Raw genomic sequence first — 16,360 nt, 5'->3', positions numbered from 1 at the left:
GCTCCGTGTGTGTATGACCTCTTCAAAATATGTGAAGTTTACTGTAGGAAAAATACGAGGGAAAAAGCTTAATCTCAAAAGGACTTTTGTCACAAAAACTTAAGATGTGATATTAAAATACTTCTCCAGAAATTAATCCATATTCTATGCCGGGATGTCTCAAGAGGACCAAGGGATGACTCAAAGGGACCCCTATAAGCGACGGCAAAAGATCTTTGTTTGAACGATATGCACAACAAAACCTTCACACGTTACGAACATATGAAAGCAAACATTTATGGAAACTTCAAACCTTCCTTACAGAATTGTAACTCTTTGCAGAGGAATGTAGATTCAAAATGAACGAGGAAATCGACTGCAGTAATCTTCGGCCGCCATATTGAATATTTGCCGAGTTGTCTGACGTCAATGTTTTGAATATTTAAGGAGGCCCTTTTGCCTCACCTCTTTTAATTGCGACCAATCATTGTCCCCCCCCCCCCTTCCGGGAACAATGCGTCACTGTCAAGAATGTTAAGGACTTATGCAAGAAGAGATGATTTACGCAATAGGTCGTTGACTCAATAGGTGTTGACTCGTTGACTCAATCTCGGGCAGGTTTGTCGTTAATTTCGAAGAAGATGCTTACCTTGTAACCAAAATTCTCACTCATCGACAAAATAACTAAGATTAACGTATTTCGACTGAAACCACTGCAGAAGATTACACTCGGGGCACGAGTTGCTGGAGATAGCGGGCAAGTGTTCGAGTCACACGCTCACTTCATCGCTACCAGACATGGCCGTGTTGATGTTTGTCGTGAACCATCTGTTGGTGGATCTTATCGCGGAGTTTCAGCTATGGGACTCTTATGGAGCATGAAACCATCACCTGGGCAGAGAAAAGGAATTCGACTGACGAAATCTGATGTCACTAAGCCTTACAAAGTCGTCCTGGACTGTTTTGATGGCCATACGGATCCGCGAGAATCGAGTTCTTTGAAGCCTTTGTCTAGCAATACGTTTGAGAAGGGGTACATGGCGGATGGAGTGAAGAGAATTCCTGTGAGAGAAGGAAGAATCCGTGGAACTCTTTTCCTTTCTCCGGGTGATGGACCTTTTTCTGGTGAGTAGCAAAAGTTTGACGTTTATCTTAAAAATACTGCTAGTCAAGAGTAGAATAGTGATGTTAAAAGATTAGAATTTGAAAAGAACCAGAATCCGCTATTGAACTTTCCATATGTGTCATAATCTCTTTAAAGTGACAACAGCGTTAGACATACAGTTCAGGTTTTTACCAAGAATCACTTTTTGGGTTGATCACCTCTGTCATGCTACGGGTCGTTATTCAAAAAATATTACTTTTCTTCAGTTTACTGTTCTGCTACTTCAACAGATCAGCAAAGATTAATTTCATTTACCGCGCGCCGCAAACGTTTGTCTGGAAACCCCAACCCCATCTTTCCATGCTGCAAGGTGATCTTGAAAGAATAAAGGAAACTGAGATGTGGTTTTATTAATGGTTTGAACCATTTTCATTAATGCAAGTACTCCTAGAACATCTTAATTGCAATTGCAATCTTGCAATCGCAGGCTTTAATTACTCCAGGAAAAGAACTTAATGATCTCTCTCGCTTGTGTAGGGTTGTGTAGGTCGTGTAGGGTTGTGTAGGTTTTGAACCAACATCGCAGTTTCCGTTCGATAATCCAATACTAAAATACTCATTAATAACAGCAAACATGAAGTTAAGTTAAAATAATGGTCATAAGGAAAAATTGACTATCAAAATGAGTCCCTTGCACTGGGTATGGCTTATTTAGCAATTGGGATGGTGTTTGCGCACCATTTAATTTTATACGCTGTCCAAAAACCTGCTATTTTAATGCAATAGTTACAACTTAGGTAAAAAAAACAAAACAACAAACCTGCTGAAGTAAAAGATATGAAAGAAGAATAATCTCCAATATCACTAGAGTTTATTGTTTAGATGTGTCGTAGCCTCCAGCAGTATTTTATTTTAAGCTTAATAAGTTAATTTTAAGTCATGAAGTAACACTGGTAAAATTGTTTTGTTATGAGGTATTTAGTTTGTATAGGTAATGACATGATTTTGAGTGTAATTTGAAATAAATAAGCACGAGTAAATTTTTTCTAAGACTATTATAACATAGCTAGTAAATTTGTCTGATCAAATTCAATTGCGCGAGCGTGCTTCATTTAACAAATAGATTCCAAGTAGCCGTGCGTCTGTTCAGAAATAGATCACGGATGACGTCAAAATGTGGTAAGAACAAAAAATGTGGCACACGAGGCTCAGCCGAGTGTGTCACTCAAGTTCTTCCGTCTCACGTCCTCTGTAATATATTACTGAACAGACGCACGGCAACTTGGAATCTATTTGTTTTATATAATAAAGGATTAAAAAAAGTTTTAATGATGACGTCTGTTATATAATAAAGGATTAAAAAAGTTTTAATGATACGTCTGTCCTTTAATAGATCATAAGTGAGAACCAATCAGAATGCGTGCATGACTGAGCTTATTATATAAATTCCTATTGTGCTCGCTCATGACGTCAGCAAATAAATCCCTCGAGAAAAAAAATTTCCATCGGGTTGAAAATGTTATAAAATAATTGGTTCATACGTCAGCTGTGCATTCATCTAGATATGAAGCACTTGGACCAATTGTTAAACAAAATCAAAATTGCACGAGTCCGTACGGCTCGTGCAATTTGTGGTCTTTGTGGTCCGCGATGGATGTAAAGCGAAAGAGATTTTATCAAATTATGGAAAAATGCACAAAGCTTTGTGTGGAAGAATAAAGGATGAACTTCAGTTAAACATAATGGTAATGGGACTAAGTGGATTCCATTTCGGTCTGTGATCATACGAGTGATTAACAAAATCGGACGATTGACAGTATTGGACAAAAAAATGAAAATACGAGATAGCTCATCATCTAACAAATGACTGAGCTCTGTTCTGTTGTTAAGCACGCAGGAAGCGGCTCGTGCAATTTGAGGTCTTTGAGAAAATTTATTTTGAGTGGCTCGTGCAATTTATTGTCTTTGAAAAAATTTAATTTTAAGTGTTTATTTATTCCAAATTGCACGAAAAAAATGATCTGATTTCGTATGATATATATATATATATATATATATATATATATATATATATATATATATATATATATATAATCAAAGAAACTCACAGATAGCCAATCAAACGCGAGCCTTGGATGTCGCAACAAAATTTGAAAATTTGTGAGCGAAACAATGGCCGGCGTTTTAAGTAGATTTTCTTTCGCCACCGCGGCTGAAAAACTGCTCAAACAACGAAAACACTGTCAAAAGCACGGCTTTTTGGTTGTCGGTTCGGAAAAAGCGGTGTTTAGAGAAGGGAATTGCAAAGGAAATCGAAAATTACGAGCCGACCCAGCTTAACACTTTGCTCGAGCCATCCAACGCCGAAATTAAAAACAAACATGGTTTAACCTCGGAAACGACGATTCCATTTCATCGCAAATGATTTGGACACAGACCGAACAATTCCTTGAACTGTTTAGCCGGACTCTGAACTTCTTTGCGCTTTAAAGATGTAAGATATCATCGCATATTATTGTTTTGATCGAACGCGGTTGTTTTGACCGAGCGCACGGTTTGAATAAATTATTTTTGCACTTGATATTTCGTTCCCTGTACTATTTCTTATAACGTGTTCAAATTTTTAACGGTTCCTCTCGTAACTTAACACCGGGTCACACAATGCGTGACGCGTTCCCTGGCATCAAGTGAATCCAACATGGCGTCTTTCTTCACAAGCAGTTTTCATCCACTAGAGTTTTGTTCTTCAGTCTCACGGTAGGAGTGTTGTTCAGTAGATTGCATAGAGTATATGCAGTTTGGTTTCAGATTTCAGATTTTGCCTTTTACAAATTTAAAAAGTGTGCGTTCTTCAACTAAGACATTGGCATACTTGGCATACAAGACATACAAGGCATTCAATGCTTTCATGGCTTTCAAGTGTTCGCGACTCAATCCGTTCCAAAATTACCGCTCAATAACATCTTTTAGTGTGAATTGGCCGCGAACAATACGACTTGTGTGTGCGTCTGTAAGTATTTTGAGCGTTTGCGCCATAATGTTCCAGGTGATCGTAATCCAAACGCGTTGAAATACAAAACGACTGACAAAAAAATTTTATAAGCAAAAATCTCGTGGTTCATCATGTGACTCGGCCCTGTCCGTGCATGACAACGCCAATCATCATCAAGATAACACGCGTGATCAGCATGTGAACACCTCATTGGATCACACAGTTAGTTGTCATGGTGTTGAGGGCCCAATGACCACTGGGTACTATTGCCCAATTGCCCAATTTCAATTCAAAAGCGAACCACAGTGTTGTCAGCATGCTCTATACTCTCATAAAGCACGCCACAATAAGCCAATCATCATTGTTGAATAATACTTCAAATAATCTGATCGGCTGTACAAGACTAAAGCTGTCAAAAATGTCAAACCATCAAAGTTCACATTCTGCAGCAATTGTTTGCAAACTTAAATAGTTTGGCAGATCGAATCCGACACTTTTGTTTGAAGTTTTTTTAGTCTCTATTACAGAATGTGGAGGTGAAATGTTCAGTGAAATCCGGCCGAATTGTAACTCACAAAAGCACACAAGTTTTTCCACATGACAAACAGTAAACAAACTGCTCAAGGCGAGTTTTACGAAAGAACGACAGCCGAAATCACCGGAACATGAAGATTACTCGGGATGACAGAGCCGTAAAACTCGGTTGCAGTGACTGATGTGGCCTTCACCACTCAACGCATCGGAAAGGACATCAGAGCAAGCTCTTAGTTGTTCATTCGAAGGGCGGTCGGTGTAATTTCTGAGGCTTGCTTCACTGGCGATCTCCGAGTTACCCACGTTGGACCTCAGCATGATGGCAGTCGCTCCGACAACTGCGGTAGAAACAATGTCTAACGTGAAAAATCTTCTCCAATTTGGAAATTCCCCAGTTTTTTTTTTTTTTTCTGGATAAGTCGTTATTGCTATGGTAATTGTGATCAATACCGTGACTGGTGGATTTAGCTGAGTGGACTTAGTATGACTGCTTCAACTGTCCAATTACAGGTGTCCGATTACAGCAAACTGTCCGATTACAACTGAATAGAATGATTAATGAGGAATAAAGTAGCTAATGCACCATTCATATTTGAGGAAATTGTAATGGTTATCAAGATTTATTCAGAAAATGGCGGAACGCTCCTTTCCTCTTGCAACGACTGCTCCACAAAGAAAACGAGGCGGAGCGCATTCTTTTCATTGAACAGATAAAGCAGATGGATTGCATCGTTGCCATTTTGACCAATTGATCTCCACTGATCGATGATGTGAAATATCGCCTGCAAAACAGAATTACAAGTCGTGTATTTTACTGTGGATCAATCCAAATAAATAATTTCCGATGAACAAAGCTATCAGTTTAATTTTTAGCCAAAAAACATGGTTCTAATATTTTCCAGCTTCAATATATATGTCTAACTTCCTCGTGATTGTAAATTATAGAGAGTCGTGCGGTGATCGGACAATCCTTTAAAAAAATCTAGTCCTTAACAAAACTGAGCGATCCATAAATAGATCGAGGACTGTACTGAGCATTTTAAATTCTTTCTAAGATACTCGTTAAGCGTTTGCTTACGACTGATTTCTGGCTGGTAATACAGGAACAAACTTTAATCTGACAAGTTACAAAGAAACCAACACAAGCCCTTTTAAATGTGTTGCGAGGAAACTCGCGAAGGATTTTGTCGTCATATGTCTGCCATTTTGAGTGGTCCAAAAATATTTAAGGTTATTCACATGTTGCATAGTTAATTACAGCCGCCTTTGACGTGTTATTTTATCATACGATCTCTGCTGCAAATGTTAAACATATATTGCACTCAATCAGTCAATGTTATCTTTACAGGAGTTATAGATCTACTTGGTGCTGCAGTCGGATTAGTGGAATTCAAGGCTTCACTTTTAGCATCTCATGGATTCGCTACTCTTGCTTTGGCCTACTTGGGCTATGAAGATCGACCGTTGTGTCCATCTTCAATAAACTTGGATTATTTTGAAGAAGCAGTTAACTGGCTTATAAGTCACCCTAAAGTGCTTCCACATGGTATCGGCATGCACGCTATATGCTATGGCTCATGGATTGCACTGTTGATGGCAAGCTATCAGATCGCACCAATAAAGGCCGTTGTAGCTATTTCACCTCTGGTCATCGCCTTCCTTCTCCCTTTCCAATTAAAAGGGAGAGTCTCAGACATGATACCCCTTCATAACAGCAGAGTGGTGTCTTCAGAAAAGGGCAGCATCTGGCGTTTCGCCCAACCTACTGACATTGGTTACATGAATCCAACAACAGTCTCCAAATATTCAGCCATTACACCAGTTGAGAACATCAATTGCCCTGTCATGCTGGTTTCTGGAACTGATGACTTGAACAACCCCACCGATTTTACAGTAAAGTTCATAATTGACCGCTTGAAGGAGAATGGAAAAGAACATTTGTGCACTAACTTGCGTTATCCCCAAGCGGGACATCTCATCGAACCACCCTACTCTCCTCTTTGTGATTTTTCTTTCAGCAAATCTACTAAAGAATGGTGTGGTTACCCGTACGTAGCTTGGGGAGGGGAGACTGTTGCACATGCCAGAGCACAAGAAGACTGCTGGCCAAAGATTTTACATTTTCTGTGAAAACATCTCCAACAAGACACAGAGAGTGAGAAATAAGAATACTTTAATGCTTGCTATGTGCTTGAGAACTTTCACAGATAACTACAGGTCACCGAGGCTTTCGTTCGACCCAACATTAGGTTCTCACAACACACAAAAATAGCACGTGCCAAGAGACTATAATCTCATGCATGTGCCCATTCAATCACCTGGGTGGCCCACTCTCACCCGGAAGCTAATTAAATCATTTCGATTCAATGTCCCTAAACAATATGCCTGCACGCTTTGAGTTACTCTTATGGAAAGCTTTATGCAGCTATTTTGTTTGAGGTTTCTTAAGTTTCTCTTGTAACCATAAGGAATTTAAAATTGTCCATTCAATTCAGTTGCACAGTAATCTTTAATTCAATTAGAACCAAGTAAAGTCAAAATATTTTTTTAACGTTTTGATAAACAAGAAATGAATCCTGGAGTGATGAACTAACTCACGATATTATTACAGAAGAATTCCTTTAAAATATGCGGCCGTGATTTTAAGTGCCTGTAAGGTATTTGAGCATTTCCAAAGAAAATTATGACCTAATATTGTGGCTCAAAACGTCTTAAAGCCCTCTAATTTAAACATTTCCACGGGAAGGGGGAAGGGGGGACTTAAACAAAGCACATAGCTCTGTAGAGAACCTAGCCCAGCAGACTCCAAGCACTAGGAGCAGTGGTGTTTAAAATAAAAAATCTTGAAAGGCTTTAAGTTTATGAATCCGCGTGCAATTTTGGGGAAGTATTTTAGTGAAAGCAATGAAGTAATGTTTAATGTTTGCATAGCCTCATCTTTTCTAATCCGAGGGGTCGAAAAACCCTGTTATACACACCTACTACTCCGTCTCGGGTTTTCATAACTGCATAGAATCCTGCCAACCCTGTCCTGCTTGGATGGAACTATTTAAACAGGGGAAAAGTCCTCTATTTCGTAAATGCTGCCTACATATCATTGATTGTTAATATAGACATTTTAACATTTTTTCTTGATATAATTTCTTGTTTTCTTTTCTTTTCTTTTTATTAATTACCTACACTTGTTTATATGGGCGCTCAATTCTTTTTCCTTTCTTCAACCCGAAAGATCAACAGTCAAAAATTTTATCAAGATATCAATTACTATCTCTCTTTAGGTAAGGAACGAAAATGATTGCGAGGGAGGAATTTACTCTGAAAGCTTTTAAAGAATGTAATTCTGCGTGATCGGTAAAAAAAATGTGCTAAAATGAATACGTGTGATTCAGTTAAAGAGCTTCATCCTTAAACTCACACAAGTGATTAACTGATGTAATATCTCCCTTTAGTATCCACACATTCTCCAGCAAATAGGCAATGAGAATACTCTGACTTGTCAGATAGAATTTGTTATCGTGATTTACCAAAGTCTCGTAACTGATATTCAAGGAAATGTGTATCAGCTTGAGGGGAGAATTAACAATCAGATTTAGGGAGGTAAAGGATTAACAGGGAGCAAAATCGCTTTTAAATTCCCAATGACGTACATGGGAATACATGCAGTTGGTTGTTATCGTTGTTGTTTTCTATCAATGTATCGGCTGCCTGATAAGAATGGAAACAAGCTCTTCCTAGCTTTCACTTAGCCTCAATTTTAATCGAGACAAGACGATCTAAGATCGTAAGTCGGGCTACAGGCAGACGCGCTGTTACAAGTGTTGACCACTCACGATGCACAGTGGTTCTTAAAGAAATACAGAGGTACCATGGTCCTGGTTTGTGGGCGTGACGTAAAACTTTTTAACCCCTGAGAGGCACCAATTCTACAACAACACACTGTCACATATTTTTGGTGCAACACCCTGACAGGTATCACAGAGGCTACTGCTGTGGACCTTTTGAGGCTGAACAGCCCAAGAGGTACTAAACCCGCCCTTTTTAACCTCCAAAAGCTATGATGAGCACTTCAGTCCCTTTCTAACAAGGCGTAGTCAAAAGAGGTCAATTTTTCCGTGTTTGTTCAAACGTGAAATATTCAACTTTGTCTAGACAAACTGTCGTGCTTCATCATTTACAGTTATGGGAAATCCGTACTGTCAAGCACCTACTTTATGTCACGCGTGCGAAGGCTATACAAACGACATAAAACAGGATTTGGTGGAAAATAAATCTTGATTAAATGTAATATGTACGTGCAGAAACATACACACGGTAAATTGACGATATGGACACACACTTGCATGTTTCACGCTTGAACAAATACGTAAAAGCTGAATACCGTAAACAAAAATAATCCCTGTAGTACGTTTCAAAATTCGAAAGTTTTTACTTGTTTACGTTTCCAGAAAGCTTTTAAAACGGCAGCCGGCTCTTATTTTGAACCCTGAAGATAATACCGGAAAACGATGTAGATCAGAGCATTCAATCATGATTGCTTACCGGGCTGACAACTGACTTATCTTTCAGGCTGATAAGAGAAATGATAATCGAGTGACACTGCCATCTGCCAAAAAAATTATTACGTTTTAAAGATTCCCGCTTTCAAAGATTCCCCATTTTGAAGATTCCCGCCTTTAGAGATTCCCCGTTTTAAAGATTCCCGCTTTCAAAGATTCCCCGTTTTAAAGATTCCCGCTTTTATAAATTCTAGTGAGACCTTCGCTAAATCATTTGATTCTTTTCCTATTTTGAGTTCGCGGAACAACCCGTTTCGAAATATACGCTTATTACACAAGCCATCTTTTAGAATGGGTCTACCGCGAACGGTGTGTGGGTCTGTAAGCTTGAGTGTAGAAAAGATGACACCATTCGCTAAGATATTCGACAAATTCACCATGTTCGACATGGTGGAAAGAAGGTTGGGCCTCTGTAACGTGTCTGCGGTATTCCCCATTGCACGTGACTGAGCTTTGTGGAGAAACCCGAGGGTAAACCTATTCTTGGTTTTCACCCACGTGACCTATACCTTGACAACGGTTGCTACGCCGCCATATTGGTGTCGTATAATTCAAACACTGTTCGCGTGTTATCAAAGCTTTAGAATATTTTTCATCATGGTTCATTGTATTATGGTTGATTGTTTTCATAATAGTGGAAGGACGAAAGGTATAGGGTTTTATAGGATTCCAGTAGTAGTCACTAACCAAGGAGAAAAAGCAGAAGAGCTAAGCAGAGAACGAAGAGAAAGATGGATCGCCGCCATTAGCCGCGACGACATCACTTTGAAGGATGTCCTCAGTAATGAAAGAGTCTGTGGACGACATTTCGTGTCAGGGCAATCTGCAAAACCCTGGGATAAGTACAACGTCGACTGGGTTCCTACTTTGAATCTCGGGAAGACAAAATATCAACAGGAAAACCACGACATTAAAGAGGCAAGAGCTAAACGAGCGAAGGAACGCCGCAAAAGATCACTCGAGCGTCAAGAACGCGAGGCAGCTGAGAAACGAAAGAAAATCGATGTCAGTGGCCTTCCCGTCCGTGATGTGGATTTCAGTGATCCTAAAGAAGGATCTTCCAAGGAAATTGATTCTTCTGAGGATATTTTTGATCACGATTGCGCATTTCAAGACCACACTTGCTCAACTCTCGTTGACAGTTCAACTCAAACCCAAGTTGATGTATCTGAAGCTATGACTCAAACTGAAGAGTTTGAATACCTTTTCAAAGAATCATGTAAGCCAATTGATCGAGATTTTTTTGATGCTGATGAAAAAGTTCGCTTTTATTCTGGACTGCCTTCAATGGATATCTTAATGACTGTCCTTGACTTTGTGTCACCCCACATCAAACGAAGAACCCAAAAACTTAGCCTTTTCCAGGAAATGATTATCGTGTTGATGAAACTGAGACTGAATATGCCTTATCAAGACTTAGCCTATCGTTTTCAAGTATCTGTGACAACAATATCAAGAATATTTGCATCGTGGTTACCAGTGATGGATCAGCATTTGTCCCCACTTATTTACTGGCCTGAAAGACACCAGCTATGGAAGACAATGCCTCTTTGTTTCCAACAAGCCTTTGGAACCAAAGTCACTGTTGTTATTGACTGTTTTGAGATTTTTATTGATAAGCCTACAAACTTGTTAGCTCGAGCTCAGACATTTTCATCCTACAAGCATCACAATACTATCAAAGTACTGATTGGTATTTCTCCCCAAGGAGCTATTTCCTTTGTGTCAGAGGCATGGGGAGGACGTACCTCTGATAAGTTCTTGACAGAAAACTGTGGCATTCTTGAAAAACTTTTGCCAGGTGACATGGTTATGGCAGACCGGGGTTTCACAATCACAGAAAGTGTTGCTCTCAAACAGGCAAGACTCATGATACCAGCCTACACGAAAGGGAGGGAACAGCTGGATCCTATTGATGTGGAAAAAACAAGAGCTCTAGCAAGTGTACGGATACATGTTGAGAGGGTGATTGGTTTGCTGCGTCACAAGTATACTATTCTACAAAGCACTCTTCCCACTGATTTCTTGAACAATGACAATGGACAGGATGAAGTACCAATTATTGACAGAATTATTAAAGTATGTTCAGCTCTTGTAAACCTGTGTCCACCCATTGTACCATTTGATTAGCTACATACTTCATACAGTACTATTATAGTCATATATTGTAGTTAATGAAATGATATGATGGGGTGGAGAGTCTGTGTATAATTTAAGAAATATTATAACCCCATGAAAAGAGAGCAAGTGACTGGGAATGAGCACTGTGTAAGATCAATAATTTAAAAAAATATACTTCCATTACAAGAAGGATCGACAACAATGACAACATTTCATTTGTGCTGTGATATTTCATATATTTATAGAAATTATATGAATTAAAATATGAATTATGTTTGCAGGGGGCAGTAAGGACTGTTTATTGAGCACAGCAGCTTAAAATAGCTTGAGTTCATTATTCTTCTTGGATTTTTTTTTTAATGACTGCTACTCTTGAGATTAGCATGAAACAACAAAACAACATTTTTAGTGTAAAATGTATTCAAAAATGTGGAAAAACTTTGATTTCACCAGCTCTCAAACATTCAAGTAAATGTGGTCTCATTCTTGGGATGTCAAACATAAAATCTGAAGGGTTGAGTTCAAACACAAGGCATGTTGCAAATGCTACAGCAAAAACGCCACAGTCACTGCCATTCATTTGTTGCTGCACTGGTACGACTTCAATGCCAACAAAGTTATCTGGTAGCAGATCTTTAACTTGCTGCTCAACTTCATCATCAATAATGTCATTGTACAGACTGTCGTACAAATTAACACATCCTGATGTGCAACCAATAGAACTAATGCACACCCAATGTGAATTACCCGTGTGTAAGATTTGAACAAAGTCACTGGTCATTATGTCAAAGTTCCTTACTCTTCCAAGAGTTGGTCTTTGAAAACCCTCAATGAGAGGATTCACTTTCTTGATACATATTTGTGCTGCCTGTATTATTTTGCAATCCAACCAGCCATCAGGAGATGAGATTATGTCATAGTCATGCTCATCTAGATCTCCAAAAGATGCAATTCTGTTAGCTACACCTTTAGTCACACAGATTATTTCTAAGTCCTCATCACTTTCATATTCATCTCCAGTACAGTATTTATTTGACTCATTTTCATGTAGATCTTCAAAAGGTTCAGAAGCTGTTCTGCTTTCAGTCACACAGGGTATTTCTATGTCCTCGTCACTTTCATATTCAGTTCCTGACACAACTGAAGCTGATGGATTATTGACAGTACATGTGGTAGGGATAGTTAATGAAGACTTGTCTGCAGCTTTTTTCTTCACTTTGCAATTTTTGCAGACCCAATATAGCTTGCTGTTATTGGGCATCCTCTTGTAGTTTAGACATTTCAGATGGAAAAATTTCCCACTCTGACATTGACTATGACATTTCAGCAGCTTTTCCCCTACAACATGTTTAGCTTTGCAAACACAAATGGACTGTAATTTCATTGCTTCATCGAAATCAGGGTTCTTTTGACAATCAGGCTTGATCTTAGTAACTCTCTTGGCTTTCTTACATTCTGGAAGTAACTGGCAGCTTGGACAGTACCATACTTTGGGTAAGGGATCAGATATCCCTAAACATGAGAGGTGAAACTCAATGAATGGGCACTTGGGGTTTTGACAAGGCACTGTGCTTTCTTCTGGTTTGGGTTTTCTGCAGTAGCAAACAGGCTTTATATCACCTGCTGGTACAGGTGCAGCAATTTTATGCTTCCTAGTGTACCATCTTCCTAAGATTTCAGGTAGGATACAAGATCTCCACTCTTTGGTGAGTTTTGGAAGAACTGATTCCCAGTGTGAAATGTCCTTGTAAATTCTCTCCAAGAAAAACCTTGTTTGATTGTTATTGTCAAAAGAGCACACAACAAAGTCACAATACTGAGAGTCTGTGATAAACAACTGTTGCTGTACTTGAAAAAAGTACTGGTGATTTCTCTTGAGCTGTACCTTTCCATTGACCTTTTCAAGACATGAATTCTTCTTTTCCACATAACTTTCAAGGTCACAGTTTTCAATGTTGTAAGGGCATTTGACTTCTCCACAACCATTCCCACAGCATGAACATGATACCAAAAAATCTGGAGTAGCATTTATCCAGGGGTGCTGTTTATCCACTATCATACCACATTGTTCAACTTTCAGATCTCTGTGAGTCTCTAGCATAGTCTTGGCATAAGCATTCACTACAGCACTCTCATTCTTGCGGCCATGACTGATTGCTTTAGTAGTAACTTTGAACAGATCAGGATATGAGATGGACTTGATTAAGGAGTTCTGGATATGACAAGTCAAAATTACATGGATCAAAAAGGTCAGAAATGGTTGGGATACTTCTACTTTTCATGATAAACTGTTCAGAATAGGGTTCAATCAAGCTTAAGGCAACAGGTTTGAACTTGCACTCATTTATTTTGGCAAGCAAATGTTTAAGCTCAGTTCCTCCAGATGTAACCCGTTCTGTCGAGACCTTAGCTTTCTTTGTAGTGCAAGGTGCTGATAAGGAAGGTGGAGAGTTTGCTGATAGTCCCTCAATACAGGCATCTAAGTTATCTTTCAACTTTTTCGCCGACTTGAAGTTGATATCTTTGACCCTTGCATAAGGAACCTCACTCACATATGTCGGTAACAACCACGTGCACTTTACTTGAGTACATGCCAGCGTTTCATTAATTCTCGTTGAAGCTTCGATATGAAATAAAATACTTGCAATATGTGAACAAGTCTCAGCTAGTCCAGCTTTACAACCAAGGCAGTGGGCTGATAACACGGTTCCCTCCTTATTAGTAATAATCCAAACTGCAAATGGTCGCTCATTCATTCGTTGAGAATGTCTCACCTTTCCGATCACCACGAATTTTTCACCTATGACTTTGCCTTCAACACTGGAAATAAAACCCGAAACCATCTGATTGTAGGCCTCCAAGCTTTTGAAAGCTTTGAACTGTTTCTTTGTGTAATAACTCGTATCGATAACCAAATAGCACAGGAGATCTGTAGCTTCTATGGGTGGTAAACATTGTGGATCTAACTTTGCGTCGATCAATGTAGCGGGATCGATCCCCACGAGTGATATTTTTTTCTAAATACCTTTGTTTAACACGTGGCTCTAGTCTTTTAACATAGTCACTTAAAGGTATATTGCAAATATCTTCCTTTTTTTCTTCCTTTTTGATGTTTTCAGAAATTTCGTCCAAATCACGCGACATACTTTTAAAGAATCATGCACCAAAACACTGCATTTTGACATATGCTAATAAGCTTTTGCGACACCAATATGGCGGAAGCCTAATTTGCATATGCCGTGACGTCACGTGAAAACCAAGAATAGTCTGTCGCCCGACTAATAATTTTAAACAAATAAAACTTTTTACATGACCTGCATATTGTTTTGCGGATGAATTTTTGTTTTACGTAATAACAACTTATTTGTAACACACTTGACTTTTGAAGAAGCAGAATGCAAGGAGTTCGTCGCCACGGATCTAGTTAAATGGCCTAGCTAGCTTGCCACAAATCTCCTAGAGCTCAGTGGTACAGCATTCGAAGTACTACGTATTAAGAAAAGCGGATCAGCTTAAAGTTAAGCAGGCTTTGTTTAACGATTAACAATGACCATATATGGCTAATTTAGAACAATGGCGGAAACAGCTTTAAAATACACGAGAGATTTTTCAAAATTTCCGATTATCATAAGAGCGGCAGATTTAAACCATCGGCAAAACTGATGATAAGACAAATCCTCCCCGTGGGGGGTGATTCTAGTAAATTTTTTAGGATGCAAATAGTCACGGTGGGGTGGATGGTGGGGCGACTGTAGCTTTCGTATCTGAAGTAAAGAGATGTCACCGTTTTTTCCTTTATATTGCTTAAAACTGGCGAAAGATATATTCAATTAGAGGCTCACTGCGCGATGCAAAGATAATGAGAGCATGTGTAACCTGGTATTAACGTCCGAATTCTACCACGCCGTCCAATCATGTAGAAGACTATCGTCATTTGCTCAATTGTTTAATGTGCGTGCATTTAAATTTCGCGCTGCGTGAATGAGATTTTGTTCCCGATGTGCACAAAAAGGTTCATATTCTCCTTCCTCTAGCGTGTGACTTAAACCTAGTGATAACGTCCGAAGCCTTGCGCGTCGTTAATTCATGTAGTTTCATGGGTATCATTCTCTTTCCGTATTTCAATTCAACGAAAGGAGTTAAAAAAAAAAAAAAACAAGGGCGAGTGGAAATAGTCGCACACGCTCGTCAATTTCTCCCATTCGACTCGACTGTTCAATCCGAGTATATTTAAATTTCACGCTTCGTAAGCAAGAAAAACTGAATAATCTCTTCCCACAATTTTTTTGTGTTTACGCAAACCGACAAAGTACTAAGAGTAATGACTGATAATTTGAAAATGAACAACAGAAGTATAAGTAATGCCAAATAGGTACAACCACATGAAAGCACACATCCTGCTTATGCTAATTTTTTCAATACAACTATCAACAATAATGATACACTAATGACTACTTATCATCAGAAGTATGTTAATGACATAGTGAATTAGTCTACTGGTAGTACAGATTTGAAAAACACATTTGCACACATCATGAACAAAAGTGGACAGTTCAGAGATGAAGATGACACTACCGGGGTTAAATTCATTAATCAAGACTCATCAGTTCAATTAAAAAACCTATGAAATGAAACTGCATTTGGATAGCGCACGAGGGTATTATTAATCTCGTGTTGGGTTAAACATTATGAACCTACAACTGGTGAATATACAGTGCTATTTGAACTGTATTTTCCTTCAGCATCTATTGACCATTCATCTATTGACATATCAGCCGCCAGTAGTTCTAGGACAGTTTCAAGAACATCAACTAACTTCTTTAGTGATCACAGCAGAAGTAGAATGGAGCTGCAACACATGTCCGCTGATTTAGATATGTCCAATAAAATAATAATCAATTTAGCTACACCAACAAATGATAATGATGCTGAAATAACTCATGTGCGGATGGCATTTAACAAGCAGCAACGTTAGGATTTGTACCTGTATACTTTTTTGATTATGGAATGAGACATGATAGTGAAAAGGAGACCAAATTTTAACATCAAGATCAAAATATGGAGTTTCCAATG

At 38.8% G+C, this 16,360-nt stretch overlaps 1 protein-coding gene and 2 pseudogenes across 2 annotated transcripts; 2 read left to right on the top strand and 1 right to left on the bottom strand.

Moving 5' to 3' along the window:
* The first annotated feature begins 620 nt into the window (after positions 1–620).
* Positions 621–6,926, top strand: LOC149041997 (bile acid-CoA:amino acid N-acyltransferase-like; annotated as a pseudogene).
* Positions 6,927–9,763: 2,837 nt separating this feature from the next.
* LOC149041996 (uncharacterized) lies at positions 9,764–11,468 on the top strand. Its single transcript, XM_089213356.1, has one exon. The coding sequence runs from the start codon at positions 9,764–9,766 to the stop codon at positions 11,294–11,296; it is 1,533 nt and encodes a 510-aa protein (XP_089069482.1). The 3' UTR covers positions 11,297–11,468.
* On the bottom strand, positions 10,759–14,548 carry LOC149041995 (uncharacterized; annotated as a pseudogene). The gene has a single exon (XR_016188711.1). The product of XR_016188711.1 is annotated as an uncharacterized LOC149041995 (transcript).
* Between the last annotated feature and the right edge of the window lie 1,812 nt (positions 14,549–16,360).

Source organism: Pocillopora damicornis, chromosome 7, assembly GCF_964200805.1.
Source record: "Pocillopora damicornis chromosome 7, jaPocDami1.2, whole genome shotgun sequence".
Classification (NCBI taxonomy): Eukaryota; Metazoa; Cnidaria; class Anthozoa; order Scleractinia; family Pocilloporidae; genus Pocillopora; species Pocillopora damicornis.
The sequence above is the reverse complement of the archived record's forward strand: the minus strand, read 5'-3'. Positions and strand labels throughout refer to the sequence as shown.

What these genes read in the sequence shown, in the direction of transcription:
- LOC149041996 (XM_089213356.1), top strand. Translation starts at nt 9,764, where the DNA reads ATGGTTCATTGTATTATGGTTGATTGTTTTCATAATAGTGGAAGGACG.